Source organism: Varroa destructor, unplaced genomic scaffold, assembly GCF_002443255.2.
Source record: "Varroa destructor unplaced genomic scaffold, Vdes_3.0 BEIS01000002.1, whole genome shotgun sequence".
Classification (NCBI taxonomy): domain Eukaryota; kingdom Metazoa; phylum Arthropoda; class Arachnida; order Mesostigmata; family Varroidae; genus Varroa; species Varroa destructor.
This window is the reverse complement of record NW_019211455.1, coordinates 54309998-54332805: the sequence shown is the minus strand read 5'-3', so window position 1 is coordinate 54332805 and position 22808 is coordinate 54309998. Positions and strand designations below refer to the sequence as shown.

Here is a 22808-nt window from a genome sequence, read left to right as displayed (position 1 = left end):
GCCAATAGGCTGACATCACTGGGATCAGTTGCCAGTCAGCTTTAGACTACCACCAACTCAATCTGAGAATGATTTTAGCATTTGCATCTTTAACAAAATGGTTTTAAAACAAACCGCTCTGTTCAGCTATTTCCTTTGGCATTGGAACATAGGACGAGAAACGCGGTTTGCTGGCAGGCACTAAAAGGTTATTAGAGCTGCAATTAACACGCGTCGCTTTTTTATTCCTTTAAGCCTTATAAATTACATGGTACGCCAGTATGATCTGTAAGTCCTATTCGGCGGTCGACAACCGGCATATGCTAAGTCACACGAGAGCTTCAGGATGTTGTCCTTCTTCAGACCGCAAACAACTTGTTTACTACGCCTCTTGTAATCACGTTCCTTCGAATCGCTATTTGTAGTTGTGCGTATACGCTAGCTATGCTATACAGCGGCCTTTAATGGCTCATTCGGTATCAGTCACTAATTACACTCCACCAGTACTCAACTGCTGCGGGGTCGGAAAACTTATTTTCTACAAATAAATTATGAGTTTTTTTCCTTAACCTTGAACATAATACATTTTTTATTTGTATACTGGTGACGAGCTAGGCCTTACTTTTTGACGAGCCATTAATACGCGCTGTTTTTTTGGGAATTTTCTATAAGTTAACTAAGAGAAACTCTGAACTGCATTTTTTCTCTAACTTAACAGTCAATGCCTGCCAGTCGAATTCAGTTTCAATCATTTTCGGTGATAAGAGTACTACGTTTGCGGTACATAAGAAAGGCGGAAAATATCAAGCGAAGTTACCATTTCAGGGCTGCTAGTTCCAGAGCCTAGAATAAGTTTAAAGTTGTGCATTTTCAGACGCCAATCTGTCCCTATATTTTAGTTGAAATTTGGCTTTCGATGATACAACTACACCATTATCACTTGATAATATAATGTCGATGTAAATACTTACCATTGTTTAGTAATTGAAGTTATTACGCAGTAGGTACACGTAACAGTAATCAACAAGGACCGTTAATGCGAATAGATGAATCATTTAAATGGCATAATTTCGTCTATAGACAAACACTTAATAAGCAACGTGATGCAAAGAGTGCCACTGAGCCTGTTTTCTCAGGAAATGAGTTCCATCGAGTAACTAATCGACCCCCACGCTCTTAAGTGCTTAATGCTCACCTCGACGAAGAGCGAATAGACCATGGTGTGCGTTCGTATGGGCCCGCTCTCACCATAACTTCGATAATACACAGGGCTACCAAAGGACTCCTTGCGGCTCGTGCATATTACAGTTTCATAGAAAACTTGAAGTGAGAGTAATGGTTAGGTTACGTTAGGTTGAATTTGAAATCGGCCAACGACATTCGCTCCCCTAATACAGCTTTTCAATCCCTGATAGGTGCGCTATGTGCTCAATAAGTTACAATGGGAATAGGAAAGTGGCATATAAAGCTGTACTATGGAGATGCTTTTCTCTACGAGTCATCAGTCATCAACAATCATATCGTTTCCAGTCATAAATGTTCAAATATTCCCATTTAAATGTTCAAATATATGGCCCGGACTCCTTGTCTGAATTGGTTACCAATCCCTGAGTTCTACACCCTATAGCTCTGACCATCTATCTTTGACGCAACGAGAGAACACCCACTCGTCGCGGGTCGAGTTATATATATGTAATACTCGTGTTCGCTTTACCAACGCGTGTATTAGAATAAATACAACGGCTGCATCTCGGCGCGCCGTTGACATTGTCTAATAGTTTTTGTAAATCAAATGACACCAAGTCTTGAAGTAGAATGCGATCTTGCGTAACTTCTCTACAGTTACAGCTTACCATTTTCCACGTCAGATGTTTCTTTTTTCAGGTTCCCTTTCTAGTTACGTTGTTCGTCCTATTTTTCCGTGGTTCCACTCAGTACTGTGCGAGATCAGGACTCAGCCAACGCAAGCTAAATCGAGTAGCGGAAAATCTGGGATCTACTTTTTCCGGCCCTTGGTTATATGCTAGTGAGAAAAAACAAAAATTTGAAATGGCTGCGTCAGCAAGCGGCCAAAGAAACAGCTGGCAGTGGTAGTTACGGTGATGCGCAAGGCAAACTTTGAGTTGAAGAAATCTTCCCGAACCCTGTTTTTCGGTTTTATAGCAAAGCCCGCGGTGGAACTAAATTGTGACCGAAGAAATTGAGAGCAAACAAACGCTTCTTGATCCAAAAGGGGCTGTTCGAAGCCAAGCAGGACGACTGGTGCATTTTGGTCCACGAAGTCGACCTATCGTTTGGCTAATCTGTCTGCAGGAAGTAGAGTGGCTGCACGGCTCCTTGCAGGCCTCCGTTGTAGACCAGTTCTCTTAGCTAGTAACGGCTTATACGTGCTATACACATTCAACGTGTCATAGCCAGCTTTACGCGAACGTTCTGCGCTACCCACCTCGGAGATCGACACGATCCCGCTTTCCGTATGTTCCCTAGATCTGTAGCTCTGTCGGGTGATCCCGCTACCTCGATGACGTACTCAGCAGACAATTGACAAATGGGAACAATCAGTCAGGATATTTAAGGCAGTAGCATTAAGTACTCAACCAGTTAGGAACACTAGAAGGCCAGCGGGTATCCTGTACATTCTGCAGCAGACTTATTAACACTATGGCTTGCCGACTCGACATGATATATCTCTACGTCTATCTAGGGTATGAGGAAACACTACATCCTAGATGCTTCAAAGCCACCTCAGAAAGCACTAGGTTTACAACGGTTGCGCTGTTACTAGTAGTGATTTCTTCTGAATGCCACTTTCTTAACACACACCACACCATGATACCGACGTTTGTGTATATCTATAAATTCATCAACAGGTGCTTTGAAACAGTTGTCGGCTACATCCATTAATAACGCTTGCTGCTTTCTCTCCTTTTTCTACAAAGTTCTTGTTTCTTATCTCTCAGTTTGTTTAACTTTTTTTATTTCTATTGATCCTATTTCTTTGTTTTACGTCTAATTAACTAGAAGTGCAATGGCCAGTGAGTAGCACAATGTTTTTTTTTGTACCTGTAGCGTATTCGGTTGCCACTCGTGTCTCATTTTTCGTCCGCCAGCATTAGAGACATACTCAACCCTGCAGTCCACAGGTCCCCACTTTTTGCCTGTAACTAGCTTTCCCAAATGAAGAAACGAAACCCCTAAGTGATGAATACGTTGACCGCGGGGGTTCAAAGACCAAAGTCGTTTATCGCGTCATATTTCGCCCTGGGAAAAAGATATGTTAGATATTTTGTCTTGGAAAGGACCAGGGTGTTGCAACGGCCTTCAGTAGGAGGGTTGCACTAACCAACGACAAGATCGGACATGACATGTCCTGCATGCTCAGACACCCAGCCGCAGACCTTTGTACGCAGTCACTAGCTAAACCCGTGGACACGAAAATGAAACTTCTAGTTCAATAAAAAAAGATAGCGCCAGCGAAAACACCAACAAAGCTGCAAGGCAGCGGCTATGTCCCCAACGGACAGGAAGCCCCCCGCCAGTGATGGTGGTGCTGAAGCTTGTTGATGACCGTCAGGTCTCGTCCGTTTCTTCATTTGTTTTTCGTTATGGGATGACGAAGACAGCAGCTTCTCAAGAGATACGGTAGGTAATGACAACGAAGCAAATCGAGCCCGTGGACAAGGCCAATAGGAGCTTCGACGCAGAGATTGGTGCGTCTTGAAGAGGGAGGGAATCTCTTAACGTAGATTGTGATATTCAGAAAAGGGAAGAATATACACCATATAGTGGTGCTTCGTTGATATGCAGATGTAAGGAATCCATACGGTGGCTGTTAACGGTTCCAAAAACGGAATGGGGCGATTACGGCTAACCCCGTTTACGGGGTCCGGTGCGCTTAACAAAAGTTATTTTTTATGAGGTTTCTTTAAACACATACATATTTCACAACACGCAGTCATAGCCTAAGTAATTCTGCATAATAACTTTTTAGCAATAGTACCACTACAAGGTCGCAAGAGGTGACTTAGCATGCACATGCACTGACTGAAGGATGGCTTCTTCACGCTTGAATGGGTCACATATATAACATGCTCCGTGCCTAACAATCTCCACTTATGAAAGCCGAGTCATATTCTACATAGATGTAAATTGTTATAGCATAGAAATAAACGTAAATAGAATTCTACACCTGCTGTCAACTTATGGACAGTGCTTCCTGGAATAGGCTCTTGTTCTACTCTAACTGTTTGCACCGGCGCGCATTGTGCCGTTTCGTGATTTTTCGATCGTCAACTGGTTCAAAGTTGCGTCTAAACTCCTACAAGCAGACGTACCCATGCTCACCGGTGTACGATAGAAAAATAGATTTGTATCACTGCACATCTAACAGTAATAATACACAGGGTCGTCTAGTGATGGTAGCGTCACCTGATCTCTATATTCCATCACCGTCACAGCAGGCAGATCTTCGGAGGCTCTGACACTAGACATTAAATGATACGGTTAATCTTTGTAGATCTTGATGATCACAGGCGGCTGCGGCGTTCTGTACGTGTGCAGGGGCAAAAATGACAACTCAGTACCAACTGGCCGATTACGAATGATGAACGGACAAGAAATGAGCCATAGAACAATAAGCAAACTATTTGCTTACTGTTGCTATGTTTAATGATATCCCACTGATCTGAACGCTCAAACAAGAAGCTTTGTTCGGCCATACGGGTTTTCCAGCCCGCTCATTGTCTATTATACCCCGTCATGCTAATCATAACAGCCGCAGCTTGGCCCAGCGTTTCTTTGTTTGTCATCAATGTTTCTTATAAAACTCACTTTACCTAACTATCGTATGCAGAAAGCAGTAAATGTAGAGTACGGACGCACACATCGCCAAACGTAACGCCTAGCAACATTGTCGTTTTCGCGGATAAAATATCCGAGCAAAGGTTCACGTATGTAAGAGAAGTAAGTAATTGGCCTAGGCTTGTCAGCAATTCACTTCACAGCTTTGACTTCCGGGAAGTTCATTTTATAGATCGGAAAGTGCAATTTCACGTACCGATAGAGCGATATCTCAAAGGAAACTCCGAATATAACGATTGTTGATGATAGGATAAATAAACAAACAAGATAGAATAACAAAAACTACAACCAAAGAAATGGGGAAGCTTCTTTCTCACACTTTCGTATAGTGTTTAGAAACACTATAATGCCAAAGAGATACATTTTGCAGTGGGTCTTGTAGTGGGCATTGCAATGTTTCTGAAATAATTTAACGGAGGGAGCTAACAGAAAACCAAATAAAGTTACGCTCTTTCAAGTGAAGCACATCGTGACACTTTCTGCCACGACAGAGGCAATCCTGCTCCGACGAAAATCTTCTAGTGACTTCTTTCGCGAGAGGATTATACCACACCCCCAAATACACCAGCATTGTACAAATACTTTTTTGCCGTTTCCCAAACAACGGAGCGTAATAGATCTCAGCAGTTGTTGCCGCCCACTTCTGTCTTTTCGCTGTTCTGTTTCTTAATCAAAGTTTTCCCCATTGTCAAGACCCAGTAGGTTTGTGAGCTCTGTCTCAAGGCTGGAAGCTACAAAATGAAATACGCGCTTACATTTGTCACATTCGTTTACATATGAAATACATTTGAGAATTTGGTTTTGCCTGTCTGATGGTAGACATGTTCGGGCTCATAAGAGTGGCTCACGTTAGCAGTAACCGAGCCTCAACGAAAAGGGTCAGGCTCCTCAGGGCTGCCAGGCAGGTCATGGACATCTATGTCGGTTTGCAGTGTGTATTAATCTCATGTGAGGATTCCTTCATGGGAAAAGACTGTAGGACATGGTGTAGGCCTTAAAAAAATTAGACTTTTTTCTTCCGCTTAACCTAATCTTTCAGTACATAACCGGACAGAAACGTTTAATGAATAAAAATTAGAGGAGTTTGCCTGAGCCGCGCTTTTCAGCCTGACAGTTGACAAATTATAGTTTTGTTTGATTTAGTTTAGGAGAAAGTACTTTTCACAGGCCTTGCTGCAAGATTTTGAAGGTTTAGGTGTACTTCCGGTGGATCAAAATTGAGGCTAAATATGAGCTCATTTAACGTGCAAAATCATGCACGAGATTGTTAATGTTTTAGTAAAAAGATTTCGTCAACGAAATTTTATGGAAATATAACAATTATTTGCGTGATTTAAAATCAAGGTTGAAATCAGCTTGTCGGTGAAACATCCAGCTTAACGCTGTATTTCAGTCCATCGACTTATTCGCAGTTGATCTATACACATAGTTTTTATGGGCTTCAAGTAACTGGAACAGCAAATCAAAATTAACGTCCAGGTACAGGAAGTATATAAACAGTCAGCCATATAATATATATATAAATGTCAGCCAATACAAAGCCTAGATTCCGAGAAAGCTGACTGCTCTCATCATAACGGACAGCCTAACTAGATATAGATCTCAGCCGATAAAAAAAGTCCGGCCCGCGCACCATATGCTCCCTTCAACAACGCAGACTTGAAAACACGGGAAAAGAACCATTCAAAAACCAGTTTAGCCCCTCACGTCACCAAATGTTCACCTAAACCAGAGTCAGAGTGGACGGCGCGTGTGAAAGCGGGCATTCGCGACAGCATTGCTTCATACGTATCAATCGATAAGATGACAGCGGCGGCTCACAACAATGGTGAGTTATAAAACACGTGAACAATGATATAATGCTGGATGTCTACGTGCAAAGCAGCAAGTCTGGCAGGCAGTGCACGCTCTCCCCTGGACGAACGAAGCATAGTTAGAGAAAATGTTCGGATCAGAAAGAAAAAGAGATTCCAATAGAACACGTAGCTTCCTGATTTCTCAGCCTTCTGCTCTACATGCGTAATGTTCATTAACTTTTAGGTGCTATTTATATATATTTACAAGAAGTTCTTGGAAACAGCGTTGTACCGCAAACGTCTATCCTTTTTTTGACGAACCAATCCGATCTATTCTGTATTTATATACGTATAATATCTGATATGTATGATGTTTCAAACGAAATGACGAAAATAGCATTAGCGGACGTAATACTCACAAAAACCATCGGCTATATATATATATATATATATATATAGTGAAATCGATCAAAACATTGTTGGAAATTGCAAGGTTCGCCGTCTGGGTTACCTATTACCTTTTATAGAACCTAATGTTCTAGGTCCTAGAAAAAAAATGACTTCTAGAAATAATAGCAGAACTGCCTTATTTTCTGTCTACACTATGGCGCTTAGGAGAGTTTCAGTTAAAACGAACAATAAAAGAACAAAAAATCCTGATTTAGGATTAGCTCCTACGAAAACGAATACCCTTCACCTGTATCCATGTACGACGAAACGATATGCCCACAGTCACGCCCCCTTTCTAACCTCCTTAACTCTAATCCCCACTAATGTCGGCGAATTTTGGATAATGACCCTACGAAAAATGCCCGCGAGGTCGGCGAACTATCTGCTGCTGTGCTAGCCGACCTGGTTTGTAGCGGAAATAAGATTTTCAAGAAGGATAACTAAAATGAGTCGCCGGTCTCACGGTGAAACTGAGTCCGACCGACTCAATCAGGATTCTTATGCAATGACATAAACAAGACATCATGAAACTGAATAGGGCAGCACTCATTCAGTTAGATCGAATCGTTTATCGTTAAATCATTTTTTCGCTGATCTAGTCTTACCTTTACGTCGGGTCTGGTTCGAGAACGTACATATGCGTTCAGATACGCGGCCACAACGATGCACGAATTAGGGTATTAGTTTGACAACTTAACGGTATCAAGAAACAGTGAAAGCGGAAGTGCAAAAACGTATTTTTGCGAACAGTTCGTAAAGAGGTTCTGGAAAGCGTTTGAAAGATCGGATGACGGCCTATACTCGACCTTGTGAGACCTTCACGAGAAACGGTCATTATCAGCATGCGATGATGTATAACAAGCATCAAAAAGCTGATCAAATATTTCAGAGAAGAAAACAGACAAAATTGTTCAACTTGGAAAAACGACATTATTTTTCCATTTTCAAGGCAGATAACTTGATAATCTAACGTTACACGTATTCATTTCTCCAGCTGTATCGTTTTCTGTATTTTTGTCTCTATACCAAACACAGATACGTCGATCAAAATCACCCAATCTACTCCACCACATTGTACTCTAACAGAATAAATCTATTGTTGATTGATTCTAGGGAACTGACATAAAAAGTCTTCTTCAAACACCCGTTTCAGCTGCGCAGGGCCGGTCCCGCCGTGGATTGAGTGTAGGGATCGTTTGCTTGTTTCTCCTACCTAGGAACAGTGTACCTTATGATGACGACAGGCTCTCAGAACAATGCGGACCAAACGCCAGTGATTCGCTAGACGATAACTGATGCAGTAATTGTCAGACGCAGAAAGTTTAAATTGTTTCAATCATCAACTCAATCTGATCACGGCCGCATTAGCAAATACAGAATGTCAATCCCTATACGCAAGTCGCTGTCTGTGGGGGCTCCGACCGTCGTTCAATTTGTCACAACGTCAAGTCCGTTCTGATGGAACTAGCTGAGAAGGCCTTGTTTCACTGCACCGAAACCATCGATGACAGATGTTGCCAAATCGTTACGTAGTGTAATAGTTAAAAAAAAAAATGACGTTTCCCAACTTGAACAGTGATCAAGTGCATACGATTTATTGCGACGAAGCGATTAGGCTTATTGGCGTTACTTCTCCCTGGAAGTTTTTGTGTTCCGTAGAATACGATCACGATGATCACGCAAGTAAACAGTAGCTCTCACTTGAACGGCTGATTTTTTTTCTGTTACTGCTTACCCGGTAGACAGGGTGGATATTTTTGATTCAACAATACAATGCAGTGTAAACGGTTCTTTATGGACTCAAGCTATTCGCACTGTCCGCTATGATTCGACCCATATTATTACTCGCATACTGCCTAAACATAGGTTGTACCGAAGCTGTTTCGGTACCATCGGGACCTCAACTTCGTATAAACAACGATGCGCACGCCAGATCTCAGTCGAACCCCGTGATAAACAAATGGTGCAGGGTTCATGATGAGTAGCGCCCGGAGATAGTAACAGCTGAGTGTTTAGAAACAATCCCAATACAGTACCGAAGTTTACTGATTTACCAGAGTCGCCGCGTCTGCTGCAGCTACCTCTGGCGCTATAGTACTGAACGCCCATCTTTAAGCAGCAGCCAGACACCACGCGTCGTAAAACCTAATATTGCCGCTATTCTCTCGATAGCATCAGCATCAATGGCGGCTTCCATGACACTGTCATCCGATATTTAGCAGAACAACATGGCTGATTCGAAAGCGAAATCTCATCAAACCGAAACATACCAAATCACTTGCTATATTGCGTCAGTGTCTGTATTGCCCGCGGCGGATTTTGTCTGGACGCAATAGTTACATCAAGTCGATCCTATGTGCCGCCTGATGTAGACCTAGGTAGCTAAAGACTTAAGACTACTACGTTTGTTTACTAACGAAAAAAGGTAGAACCCTCCTAGAAAAAACAAATACTCGCTAATATTATATAAGAAGCAAAATATAGTAAAATTCAGATATAGTTTTATTTCATATAAGCGAGGTTGTTTGGGATTAATGATTGCTGGAAACGATTGTTTACAATTCCCTTTAGAAATTCAATAAAATTTGCTATGTCATTGTGGAATATGTGACTTCGCAGTTTCATAGTTGGAGGGCATATATTTTAAGGGTCGTGTCAGTATCCAATAGCAAACCATGACGGAAACATCGACATTTACGTTTGCTGCGACTTCTGATTGGACGCCCAGTCTTAAATGGCGATAAACACAGAACGAATTCTTTATCAGATCATCGTTTCTTCATCTCGTCAATTAGTAACTGCGTCCTGTGAATATCTTCTATATCGTTCATCAAATTTAAGATGTCGACAGAGATCTTCATCAATATTTTTGAACGCTTTACTCTTCCCTAAATGGGGAGAAGGGGTCTTGGCTACGTCAGAGGTTTTAACTTCTGCACGTCCTCGCAACTCGATACTCGCAACTACCTAATTGTTACTTTTCCGATTTTGCTGCTCTAAACTACTCACATAAATGCATCCGCACCTTCGATCCCGTCGCATATAGTAGCGCCCGACAGCCAAAGGCAGAACCTTTTCCGGGGTTGTTTCCTACCCAGCATAGAACACCCAGTTTCTGTTCACCGTAGCACAGTGAAGCAGCGACGGTATTACACGATGATTCTACAACTTCCGTTTTTCGAGTACCCCAGCCTTCGTTCCCCAAGCCCGTTCGATCGCCTACCGGTCACCGTAGAGAGACTAGGTCTATAAGAAACCCGAAGAAAGACGATGTACTCCCTTACTACGGCAGCAGCAGCAGGAATAATAAAAGCGATCCTAGGGAACGAGCCGTCGACATGTGGTCTAGTGGAGGGTCTCTGAAGGTGTGATTCCTAAGTCATAGATAGGCCTAAAACCTAAAGATTGAACATTCATCTAGCCAGGGGTTCTACAATGGGAATCAGAAAACCTCGGTAGATATCTAAGAAGAAGCATTTCATGCGAAAGTACTGAGGCAGGCCACAAGGGGTAAATTCGCGCGGGGCAAAAGCGAGCGATAGGGAAAAAACCGAAATGGAGAAGATACTAAGCGGCAGTCGCGGAAAATAATTCGTGTCTCTAGTTTATATTCTCTATTCTCTATTTCACGTCCTGTTCGTCGTTGAACAAGGCTGCTCGAAATTTGCCGGCTCAACCTGCCTGCCACTGCTACCACTTAAAAAAAAACTGGAGGTAAAGAGTAAAAAGGGTAAAAAGGCAAAAAAGGCGCAGATAAGGACGCGCGAAAGCAAGACGCAGCCGGTGGTTGTGTCAAGCAAAATGGTCATCTTCCTTAGGGCACTAACTATGATAATATAGGAACAGTGTTGCGGATGCCTGTTCGATAGAATCCGTTCAGAACTATTTAGGCTACCGACACCGTTTGCCGTATAAAGTGAGAAATGCAATGGGCGCATGGGGTATGATGACGCAAGGTTCCGCCCTGGCCGTACTGTAACCAAGGGCTGCTTATGATGTGACTTAAAATATCTGAGAGGTAAGCAACAGCAAAGAGGTAGCATTAGTAGTAAACGTAACAAGCAGAATAACAATACTTTGCTGTAAATAAACGTGATACTATACCGCTTTATAGTACGAGAGATAAAACAGTGCGCATTTTTAAATGGTTTTAAGACCCTATATCCAGTTAAAAATGAAACTGACATTGTTTTGATATGTTTAAGTAAGACTTAATAACGCTATCGGACATACAAATTGATACGTTTACAAACAGGGCATTTGTGCAGGTTGCAAAAACAAAGCCAACGAATAGAGTCCTTCCGGCAACCTACCCCGTTATTTGTCAAAGGATAGTGACGAACACCTTGCTGTTTTTCCTTTGTTGAGCACAAGGCGAGGAGAACCTAGTTAGAAGAGCCTAGGCGAGTGTAGCTGTCGCTAGCCTGTTTCAAGCGACGCAAAGCACGAACAGCCGCATTCGACAGAAAGCAAATTTCAAAGCCGGATTCTTAGGGCTGGCTTGGTTGAAAAAGGTTAAACACCATTAGTGATAGCGGTAGCTACTTCACGCCCATCTGACATCCTGGTCCTCATTCGGTTTCAGTGAACCATTTTCTGTGTAAAATTCTAACAAAATGATGCATGAAGATATTTGTAACTATCATCGATAGAACTGACGCCTCTGGTAGCGCGATCCGATCAAAATGTAGCCATCTATGGCTTCAGTTTCAAGAGCAAGTGACCACTCTTTGCAAGTTCATTGCGCAGTGGGAGATTTCGAAAGCTTTTTTCTGTGCCGTTGTTTTAGCCGTTTGAGACCCGTTGTGTGCGGGACGAGTAGAACCCAGCTGATGAGCTGATTTTCATTGGAACTCCGTTGAGACAAGGTTTAAGGTAAGTTAAAGTAACATAAGTAAGGTAGCTAACAACCACCATGGAGCCGTGATCTGCGACTTGACGCTGAGACAGCAAAACATTTGCAGGGTAGAGTCTGATTGATTCCGAGGTTAAATAGATCTGCATTAGATAAACGCAGATGACGAGATACGCTTAGCAACCACTGAAGTTAAGGGCTGCAGGCCGGTTTTAACAAAGTTCTTCAACATGTGCCAAGTGTAATAGAAATCTTACCGAAATCTCGCTTAAATATGGTTGGGCATGCTAAGCGACCCTAAGTATTACCAAAAACTCGTAAAAAAAAATTGTCAGAACAAGTAGCACTTGCGATAGCTAGATGTATTAAGTTCGTCAATTCAGGTGTGCCCCCATCCTTTGGGGGTAATCATCGAATAAACTCTGTGGCTAAAGTAATTCATATTTGCAATTCATAGAACGTTGCAGTCGAACCATTCATCTTCATGCACTAAGCCGACTTTACTACGAATGCGTTTGTGTTCCGTCATCTTTGACTTCATCTTGTTTTTTCGTTCTACTGGTTGATAATCGCTAAAATATAATCTCGATTGATTTTTGAGATTTCTCAGACAAAGTACCCCGCTTAGAATTAGACCGCCGTAGTGGTTTTCATGCAGTAATGGGAATTCGGACAATGCCGGCTCATCTCCCCGTTCTCCTTCCCTAAAGCCGAAAAGGCTCGCCGGGGTCTGTATCGCAGAATAAAAGCGGCTGCCTGTTTACTTGCAGCAAGGTTCTTCAGTCCTCATGACAGGCCGCCTATTTAAACTTGCTAATCCATAGTTTCCTGGCAGTATCGCAAGGACACGCAGATCTTTACACAACGTATGACATCCACTCACCCATGTCAGCCTGATTCACTTCGAGTGCGTTAGTGCTCAACTGTCTTTTGTTTTGAACAATACGCTACCATAACTCTACGCTACTGTGGTACTCAATTCTGTAGTAATAACGCGAGAAAATAGTGGGCTAGAATAAAAAAATGAGTGAACTTGACCGCATTTAGTTGCCGTTTCATGTCTTTTGGGGGGTTTTTCGTGTCGCCCCATGTCGATTCCGTAATTCGTTTTCTCGTGTAACCTTTGGAGTAGATACTCTATTCAAGTCAGGGATAAGAAGAAGCAATCAGAACTAAGAAGCGACCGTTTCCTAACATGTTTATTGGCTATGCACAATTTAGGCCAGAAGAAGAAAAGCGACAGTTTTGTTACCTTTAAGGACTGATTCGACTTCAACCGCGATTTGAGCTACCGCTTCGTGCCTGGCCGAAGTTCAGCCTCCTCTTGCTCTAAAAAAACAACAAACAGAGATCTGTGTACCTATGTCACTTTTAGTCGCCATTTCAGTTCCATGTGCAGCCAGCGCCGACGAATCGTGAATGAACTCTATGTACAGGCAACGTTCCTCGATCCGAAAGGATCACTACACTCGACGGCTGCTTTAGTATAATCCAGAAGTATTAGGGCCCGGCTAAATTTGTATCGATTCTCTCAGTTCCTAGTTTAGTGAGTAGCCACGTACGATTGGAGGGGACAAAACACCGCCCGACAAGCAAGCAGGCCGCTGTTAGGCTGAGAACCTATGAGCAGGCCAGGGGCAAGCAAGTAGCCTGCCCGTAGTAATAGGAACGGCAGCCAGCTCATGCTAGTTCTAGCACCTTTGAGGAGCGCATCGCAAGCTGTGAGAGAAGAGAGGTCGCTGATCGAATGAGTGAGCCCGACAACTCTCAAACTAGGTTAGACTCAAAGAGTGGGCTTTCTCCCTCATCACGTCTAATTGAACTACCCGGATTCCTCTCCGTAAAACCGCTCCGACCATCCACCTTACAATTACGCATCTGACTCTTGTCCGCCCCATATAGATCTGTCTCTTCGATTTTTCTCTGCCCTCGTGCATTGCTGCTTCTTCCGCGGCGGCTTCACCTGAGACGGAGTGCGCTCCCAACGCTCACCATGGGTGCGCCGTGGCCTTTGGTTAACGTGGTAATCGAGCCTTTGCAGTCGTCCAGCTCCTGATTCTCAGAGAGACGATTGCTGCCAGCAGTTGTTTCATCTTTTCTCATCTTCCGCTGCATTTGCCGAGTGAGACGCCCTCGTCTGAATTAGATCTCTCGGAGTAGCAATAGGATCCGGGAAATACTGCAAGCTCTAGTGGTGGCCATAGCGCGGATTCATATATCTGACAGACGCACACTGAAAGGCATGTGGACATTGAAACAAGCACGAGACACGATGGCGAAACGGCGGAACCGCAAATGGTTTAGAATTGAGCGTTCAATAGGTTCGCCGCAACTTGACGACCAGGTTTAACTTATTACTGTTACACATAGAAAAATTAGTGGATTGGCGCAAAATGTCGAATGACAAGACGATGGCAAAAACAGGCCAGGCGAAGGGCCTCAAATCGCCTTCGTGACCAAGGTTAAACCACCCCTGTGCTACTCGAATTCGCGTCCAGCTACGGTTCAGTGCCCAGTTAGAGTACTTTAAGCTACACACCTTTTTAATGCTGTTCATTGCGCTTACGTTCGCAAGAACCGCGAATGGAGACGTAGAAGCTGTTAAATGGAAAATAACAAATTAACCGACTAGCAGCCTTTTGTATACTCGTGTAAAGGTACTGTCGTATCAGGTTGTTTGATGTATTTTTAAAAAAATAAAATTAGACGGCATGTGCAAAGGAAGACAATGCGAACAATAGCACATGAGACACCTGTTCTGATAAGGTGCCCATAAATATCAATCTTGTAGACTGAATCAAGTAATAAGTTTCTACTAGAAATTTTCAATTGTGAGTATCAAATCGTATATCGATCATACTGATAGAGAAATCTATTTGATCCCCGATAAATATTGTTGCGCCCGTACACCTCGACCTTATTGTTGTCACACACAAGTTACTATTAATGTGAACCGTAATTTTAATACCTGTCAAAAACCTTAACAGTTAGTAGCAAAAAATATAGCAACAGTCACCCTTTTAATATGCTACAGGTATAACAGTCGGCATTTTTTCCCTTCTAAGCAGCTTTATCTCAATCGACGTCTACCTAAGATGCGCGCAGTTGTTCACGGATCTCGCTGGATATCCAGAAAACTCTTTTGTTGTTGTAGTCACAGCGCATGGAGAGCCCCATCTGCCACTTTCTCATAGTTGCCATAGTCGTGTTCGTCGTTGGTGGAAATAGAAGTCGCTGAAAATTTCTGCCAGCCGAAGTGTTTGTCTGTCATGGATTCGAGTCGTCGAATCTATAGGACTTCAAATTTGGCTCCGCTCCAAAAATTGGGGAAAAGACTGTGGAAGTTTGGAACACTCTGTTTGCAGCGGTTGAAGAGAACTGACGACCAATCGACTGACTTCAAGTCAAAGCTATACAGATCACTACACTTTAGGGACAGCCAGACGAAGATCTGGTGGCGACGGCGACGATACCAAAGGACAGCTAACCCAGCCTCGCACAAATGAGAAGAAGGACAAATATGGCCAAGGACAAATAAGTCTCCCCCAATTTCGCAATAGCGGCAGTTTTTCGAGCCGTCTGTACGGTAAGCAAAAATCTCCACTCTTCGGCGCCTCGCCTCTCTTTCGCAGTGCGGAGGGATATAGCGGCGAAGTGCCATCTACGACTTAGCCTTCTCTGCATTTGTGTCGTTTCAATATTTTGCAATCGTGCTTTGATCGGCGGCACGGGCAGCTGCATGAGTTAGCTCCGTGCAATGATCGGTCTTTTTTTCACCCTGATATTCTGCTTCAGTTGCAGTCACCAAGGCCGTTGCCATGGAACAAACGCACAGGACGACAGCAATGAAAAAAGAGTAGGGTTGGGAATAGGTAGGGAAGGAGTCAAGGAAATATAAACGGCTCTTTCATCAAGCGGACACCCAGGGCACGCGAGAACTGTTGTCGAGACGGTACTTCACTACGTATTCTCCCTAATAAGGCCGTCAAGCCGGAAGCGTGGCAGAGTTTAGGAGGTTATAATTGGAGTAGGCCCGGTTACCAGGATAGGGTATCTGGAATAGCGAGCTACTTGGCCCACCGTATGGCATTATAAGAGAAATGCTACATGGGATTGCTTGAGACGCCGTTGCACATTGCCGAATGTAAAGTCCATAGGGAAGGATTTTGAAAGCACCGAAATGCAGAGTGGCTCTGTGTACACTCTATCGTAAACGAGATGAAAACTAGCAAATTGCTGGAGAAGATTGCCCCGATATTAATTCTTCGTTCACTGCTAGCAAAACAAGTAGGAGGAAAAATCTCGATGCGATGACAACGTCAAATGAATGAACTCTCGGATTCAATGTTACGCTATATTTCGAACATTCGATTTCTTCCATCGATGATGAAATAATTAGATACTTCGAAGCGATAAAGGTAGCGTAGTTCAAAGGATGTTGGTAGCTTGAGGCCAGGTCAGCTGTTCCTTAATGGCATTGACTACATCGCTGGCGAACTAGCAATATCACTAACCTTTATCCTTTGCAGGAGCTGCCGATGTATGTCGTCCCTAGGCGGAAGTCTTCTGGCGTCGTCCTCAATAACCTCAAGCGAACTTTCTGCATCACAAAGCCACGCCACGAAGTGCTCCACGGCGCGCTCCAGCTGTGCCAACGAGTTTAGGGCACCCTGGAGTTGGCCACCTCGTGACTGAATGCTGTGAATTCAAATAAAGTGTCAAACGTACGACTGACTAAAATCCGAAAAATGCGGTAAAAATGAACAAAACGCAAGAGCATTATTAGGAAAGAAAAAAAATCCGATAATCAAAAGTCTATGATATGAAAACACATGTACTATGCAAAAGTGATCTCGTATATACCCAAATATTGATGGTAGCATATGAAATCGGCTCATTTCTCTAAATAGACTATCATTACGGAAGCACCTTCAAGTATAAAAGAAATCCGCACTCAAGAAACACAACAGAGAGCCAATAGCATAATTAGCTAATTAAATATCTGCCGTTATATTGGACTGTGTTAAAAATAACATAGTTTTACATCGCTGAGATTTTTACTGGGTACAGATGGTTGTGAGCATGCAACCATACCGTCTATGCTTTTAGGTATAAAGTAGTTTTTGTAAATAGAGGGGCAATTTAAGCGATATTTGTTTTTGTATAGATTTTCACGTATTTTCACTCATTGTTCACATATAGTTCACGGATGAAGGTACACAGCGGCTTTGAGGCTCAGTTCAAGGACTGTAGATAGCTGGAGAATATCTATTCAAACTTTTTCAAGTCACAGGAGGTAAACACATTTTAGAAATACAGAGCAGATTTACTTGTAACTGGGGCATTCTATTACGACTTCTATAACTCCTATAGTACTATGTTATTGCATTATTAGATGTTTAATTGCAATAGCCACAACTATAACATCTCTCAGATATGTATAGCTTCTCCGGTAGGGTAATTTTATCTCTTTCAAGTGTTTCGGTTTACTACTTCACTCCGCCTTCCCGTACTGCTTGTCTCAGTATCCTGCTAAGTTAAAGCTCTCTGCACTGTAAGAATCACAATGGTCTTGCTCTTACCAGCGCATGCATGGTGGCTTCTATATGCGGTGCTGAGGAATTGCAAAATACGCATACATTTCCTTAAGTACTCGTAGAACTAACTACCCCGATGCTCTATTTAGAAGACAGCATTATGTGAACTACTCAAACGCTTTAAGCGGGCATAGCAGCACAAGCCTAACCTACGAGCTTCTACTGTTCATAAGCCCATCCTTGTTCACATGGATGACCGGGAGGCGGATTCGCTGGTGGCTGTCGATCCAGCAAATCACGTAATGTCTCGATAATCTTGCCCTGTTTAAAGCAATACTTTGTTATCTGTCTACTAACTGTCAAATGTTCTCCACTTAACCGATGTCGGAGCCGAAGCTCAGGAGATTACTGCCACTAGTGTTCGAGTTCCATCCAAAGCAGAGCCGCGATCTGCGTCTCGAGACACGGAGCGGAGAAGAAGAGTTCGTCCTGACGAGATTCGCCGTATCAGACTAGCTAGGATAAGGCGACCTCCTCTGATGTTCTACTAATAGTCCTTAATGAAGAGGCTTTTGACACAAGATGGAGGACGGCTTGGAACTTTCTCGTTACAGCATCGTTTCACCCTTCCCTGTGTCGTGCGCGGATCATGATCTCTGATCAGTGGCCTCATTCGCAAGTGAAGGTCAACTGGTGATGTGGGTATCAAAGGTAAGCAAGAAATAGTACGGGAACTGGGGTCGAACAAGAATAGCGACCAGGTCATAATATAATCGTATATGATTTTGGGTAGGCTGTTAGAAAGGTCCCTCAGGGTGTATAGCGTTCGACGCCTGCATTTTATCTCTAGACTGCTCCATATTATCCTTTAGGATTTCGCCTAAAGATTCCCACATAGCATAAGCCAAAAGTGAGTTGTGAGAACAATGTAGATTTAAGTGGGATAACGGCGAATGCGCACGCGTATTATATATATGTATATATATATATATATGTATGTGTATATATATATATATCATAACAATCGAAACAAGGTCGATGTCTTCGTATACATTTCTCATTGATTTTCGGAATGTTTCTTAGAGCTTCATTGAAAAAACGTTGTCGTAATATACCACAGTTTCTCACGAACTATGCGTATGCAAACGATCTGTAAATAATGGGAAAAGCTCTTAGCAATAAGAAACACAGTGATTTACTCATACCTCATACTGACGTCCTGGAATCTTTGGTTGATTCGATCAAGGATAACATGTAAATCCTCAGCGGTCTGGTGATGTGCGATTCCGCTGTGGTTGTGGGGCAAGCTTCCTGTATGACCAGGCTGGCCCCCAGCGAGTTGTTGGGCCTCGAGTTCTTCGGCTAACCGTTGACCCACTCGTGTGACCGTGTCCAACGCAGCTTTCCACTGTCCCACCTCGGCGTGTGATAGCTGTATTATGGAATCGTTAGTTAACATAATGCGAGCAGGGGAGTGAGATTTGAAAAAAATAGTACTTATTATGATCAAGTAACTAACTAAAAAAAGGCAATATTCGCTAATGAAACATTTTCGATAGGTTTAGCCAACTTCTCAAGAGATCTACAGTGAACAACGGATTTGTTGCTACACAAAATATGGCACGAGGGTTTCTCCCCGATGTACTTTAAACGGTCCTGGTCTGTCCATCGTCTCAGAGCTCCTGAGGGCGACTTAGAACTATCAAATCAATTTTCTGGTACCCATTATGCAGATTGCTGTAGTTTCGAATAGGTAGAAATGTAGTCATCTTGCTTTTCTAAGGCGAATGTATCTGTATTCTGTGAAAGTGGTATTCGCGTTAAGCACGTGTATGTATGGCGTAAAATTCATGCATCGATGTGCACGCACTGATCATAGTTTCTTGGGGGGGGGGTACATTGTATCCCGTAAATTTTCACGTTTCACGGTTGGTCACGGATACCCACCATTGCCATATCCAAGAAATGATACCTTACTACAATATGCTTGAAAAGAACTATCTAATTTACTCTTCTTTCCTTTTTTCCTGCCATCATGCGAATGAGGCACTTATTTACATAAAAAGGTCATGGTGGATGCTAGAAACGGAAGTTCCCTGTCTTCTTCTTACCAATAAGACGCGTTATACAGTAGCGGCTCAGTGCGTAACTTAATGCCGGGACGAGCGAAAACAACCTGTACGCATTATATGGTAAGTCGCGCTCGCGCTTTCTGAAGATCTCTTTGTAAATTGCAATCAATTTAGGCTCAAGCAAAGCAAAGTACTGAACACGTGCGATACATACACGAGAGGCTCAACCTTAGCGCAGCTTCACTATATGTTGCTCACCTACCAACGATTACATTGCATAGAATTACCACCTTTCGACGCGAAAAGGCCGCGTTTTACCATACTGCATAAAATAAAACCAACCCATGTTCGGCAATAGTTTTATGATGATTTCTTTCGCTCTCGGGCCTGCCATCGTCTGAGTACGTTCAGCTGTGTGAGTACGACGGCTACCGGCGCCGACTATTTCGTTTAGTGGTATAGCACAGTTTTTCCCGTCCAATTTGTTTTATTAGCAAAAATCTGCCCCGTATTATTACAGCGTCCTTGTTTTTCCCAACAAAGCCCTTGTGTAGAGCGTTACTGTCCCGTCATATGATGTCGAGTTTCTTCTCCGACTAAACTCCTGTCTACGTAATGCACTTCTGTGCCTTCAGATTAATATCGGAACAGTTAGAGCCGTTGAGAACAAAACGAAGCATAGATCCCGATAGCTTTTCAATGTTATGCTGCACAAATATCGCATTGTGTCCATTTTCATCTATCCTCCACGCCTAGTCGGTACTATTGTGCTCTTTCCTGTACTTTGCATTTTTTATGGACTTCACTGGAACTCCGCTTTGCCCCGAGTTCGCTACCTGTTCTCTACTGCTTTTTACACAAAAATCAAAACGGCATTTCTTGCGCTGAATAACCGTTATCGAACAAAGATATCTAGCAACCGACCCAGCGCTAACACGACGGCCACTATAAGCACCACCTGCTTCGTGGCCCTTTTGCGACCGTAGCTTTGGACTATTAGCCCCTTAGGTTGAACACAATACAATAACACTGGCTAGTAACCATATGTATACTGCACAGGTCATCGCATCTATGTCTTTTCCGCTTTCCATGGTACCTCTTGTAAGCGCGCGAGTGGCTGGCGGACGGGTAGCAGGTGGATGGGTAGTTGAAATAGAATATAAGACCTACTTTTTCGTTACTTTCGTTCTTGCTTTCCCTTTCCTCCTTCACTTCCATGTCTTGTGCACTGTTCTTCTCCCTTGAGCTTCTCCCTGTAAGCTTTGCGGAGCACCAATGTACGCCGCTTGGATCAGATACTTTTCGGCGTTTTCGTTGCTTTTCGGTCCCGGCACGTACCAGCCATAATGCACAAACGTGGCTCGAGTAGACGGATGCGGACATCTAAGAACAATCAGAAGCAATGTACCCGGCAGGAAGCGACGAGGTACAGAGCGAAAAAAAAAAGCACACGAATCAAGGGCGACCAAAGAGTGAGGTTAGGCCGCTCCTACAAGGATAGGACCGTTTCTACCTCTATGTGTAAGGAAGATTCTACGGTTCCTGCGGTCATGGCACTCAGCCACTGCGTGTAATTTTCGAACAAACTGCACCCAGGCACGTTGAGTCGCAAGCGTCAAAGTGGCGCAAGCAATGAGCGACGCACAGCGGACGAGAGACCCGCAGGGGATTAGGAGAAGTGGCTTTGGTAGCGGGCTGAAAAAGGCGCCGCATAAATAAGAGACAATGGGATAAAGAGATGGAGACGAAAAAAAATATTGAGTTTGGATTGCTCTCTAGAAATCTGTATCTTTATGTGCATGCGCATAATGTCAAGAAGCAGCAGTATATAGGATCTGCACTGGCGCTCTAACGTTGGCCACCTTGTTTCGCTTTAAGACTTCAATTTCAATACTGTTCTATTTAGCGTAAAACTTACTATAAAGCAAAGGCGCTTATGATATACATCTCTCTCTCCCTCCCGGTCTCTCTCTATATATACACATTTTTTCTTTTCGCTTCTGCATTGCGGAAACGACACAATGAAACGGTCAACAGTTGAACACGTGTAGCTTGTGATGCATAACGTCGATGATTGCTACGCAATGATAGTTGTGTTTATTTTTGTTGTTGTTGATGCTTGGAGTATCCGAATAGTTCGGCAAGGGTATTATAAAGTGTGCAGTATGGCTGGAAAACGTCGTATTACGGAAACGTAATCGGGAACCAGGCCTGCGCCGCCTGTTGTTTCCGTTCATCGTACATTATTGTATTAGAATTGTTTACGACACCGACAAAACGAGGAAACGAAAAAAAAATCACGAAAGTGGCCGTAAAAAAGGACACACCGAAACGGAAGGAGAGTAAATAGATATCTCACAGGGGACCGGCAATGCGCGAAAGGTAAACGTCATTCCAGGGCTATATGGATAACCTTTGCCCGTTCGCAAACAACGATTCTATTCGTTCTTATTGTCCTACGGGTGAAAATCACCTGGGTAGAAGACGTATTTCTGCTGCCACTTCCTCTGGCTTGGGCTTACATCAATTGACAATATCCTAGCCCAATCGTATCCTCCATCTCCTTTTTTCAAGTACACTGTAGCGCTGTGTTAACAAAAGCCTAAAGCAAGGCCGAAGAAAGTACCCAATAAATGATCAAAACTATATAAAATAAAAGGAACAGACGAAAGTAAATCAAGATGCCCTATCTTATCAGACCTTTGTACGATAAAAAAAAAAGACAAGTGTAATTAGCCTGTAAGCTAATTGTCAGCTGACTACTTTTTAGTACACTTAAGGTAACTAACCATATATTGGATACTGATTTGTAAACATTTATCATGCGTCTATTGCATTGTCCACTATGCGAAGACATACACAACTTAGATGATGCACACAGTCTTCTAGTACTTTCCGAACACCTTCATGAGTGAGAAGTCTGTTTGTCAAAGAGCACTAAGAAAATATTTACAAGTGCGGTGTAGCACGACAGAAGGACTTCCTGGAAAACCCTCTACGCTCTAAGGTCTATTAGTTCTGAAAGAAAACGGTAAACAGGTAACACAGTCCAGATTAGCTTGTATTGTCTCTGCCATAGCGCAGTGTGTAACGCGTTTGGCTACTAAACTTGAAGACAGATGGTTGTCTCGGCTCGAATCCAGGTGAGGATACACGGCGTTTGGTGTTAGGGGTCAGCCGTCTAACGTAATGCTTAACGACTGAAATACTGGACACGCAACATAACAGAAGGTTCCTCGTATCGCTTTTGTAATGTGCT

General features: G+C 43.2%; 1 protein-coding gene across 12 annotated transcripts in view; it reads right to left on the bottom strand.

Annotated features, from left to right (window-relative positions):
- Positions 1-22808, bottom strand: part of Dys (Dystrophin) — a 252876-nt gene that overhangs the window by 129485 nt on the left and 100583 nt on the right. For all 12 annotated transcript variants that reach the window (XR_002670685.2, XM_022790388.2, XM_086981254.1 and 9 more), the window contains 2 exons: positions 18683-18909; positions 16455-16638 (listed from right to left, as the gene is read on the bottom strand). Coding sequence is in view for 11 of the 12 variants with exons in the window: in XM_022790388.2 (XP_022646123.1) it covers positions 16455-16638; positions 18683-18909 (411 nt within the window). In the remaining variant the exon portion in view is untranslated. The remainder of the gene's footprint in view (positions 1-16454; positions 16639-18682; positions 18910-22808) is intronic.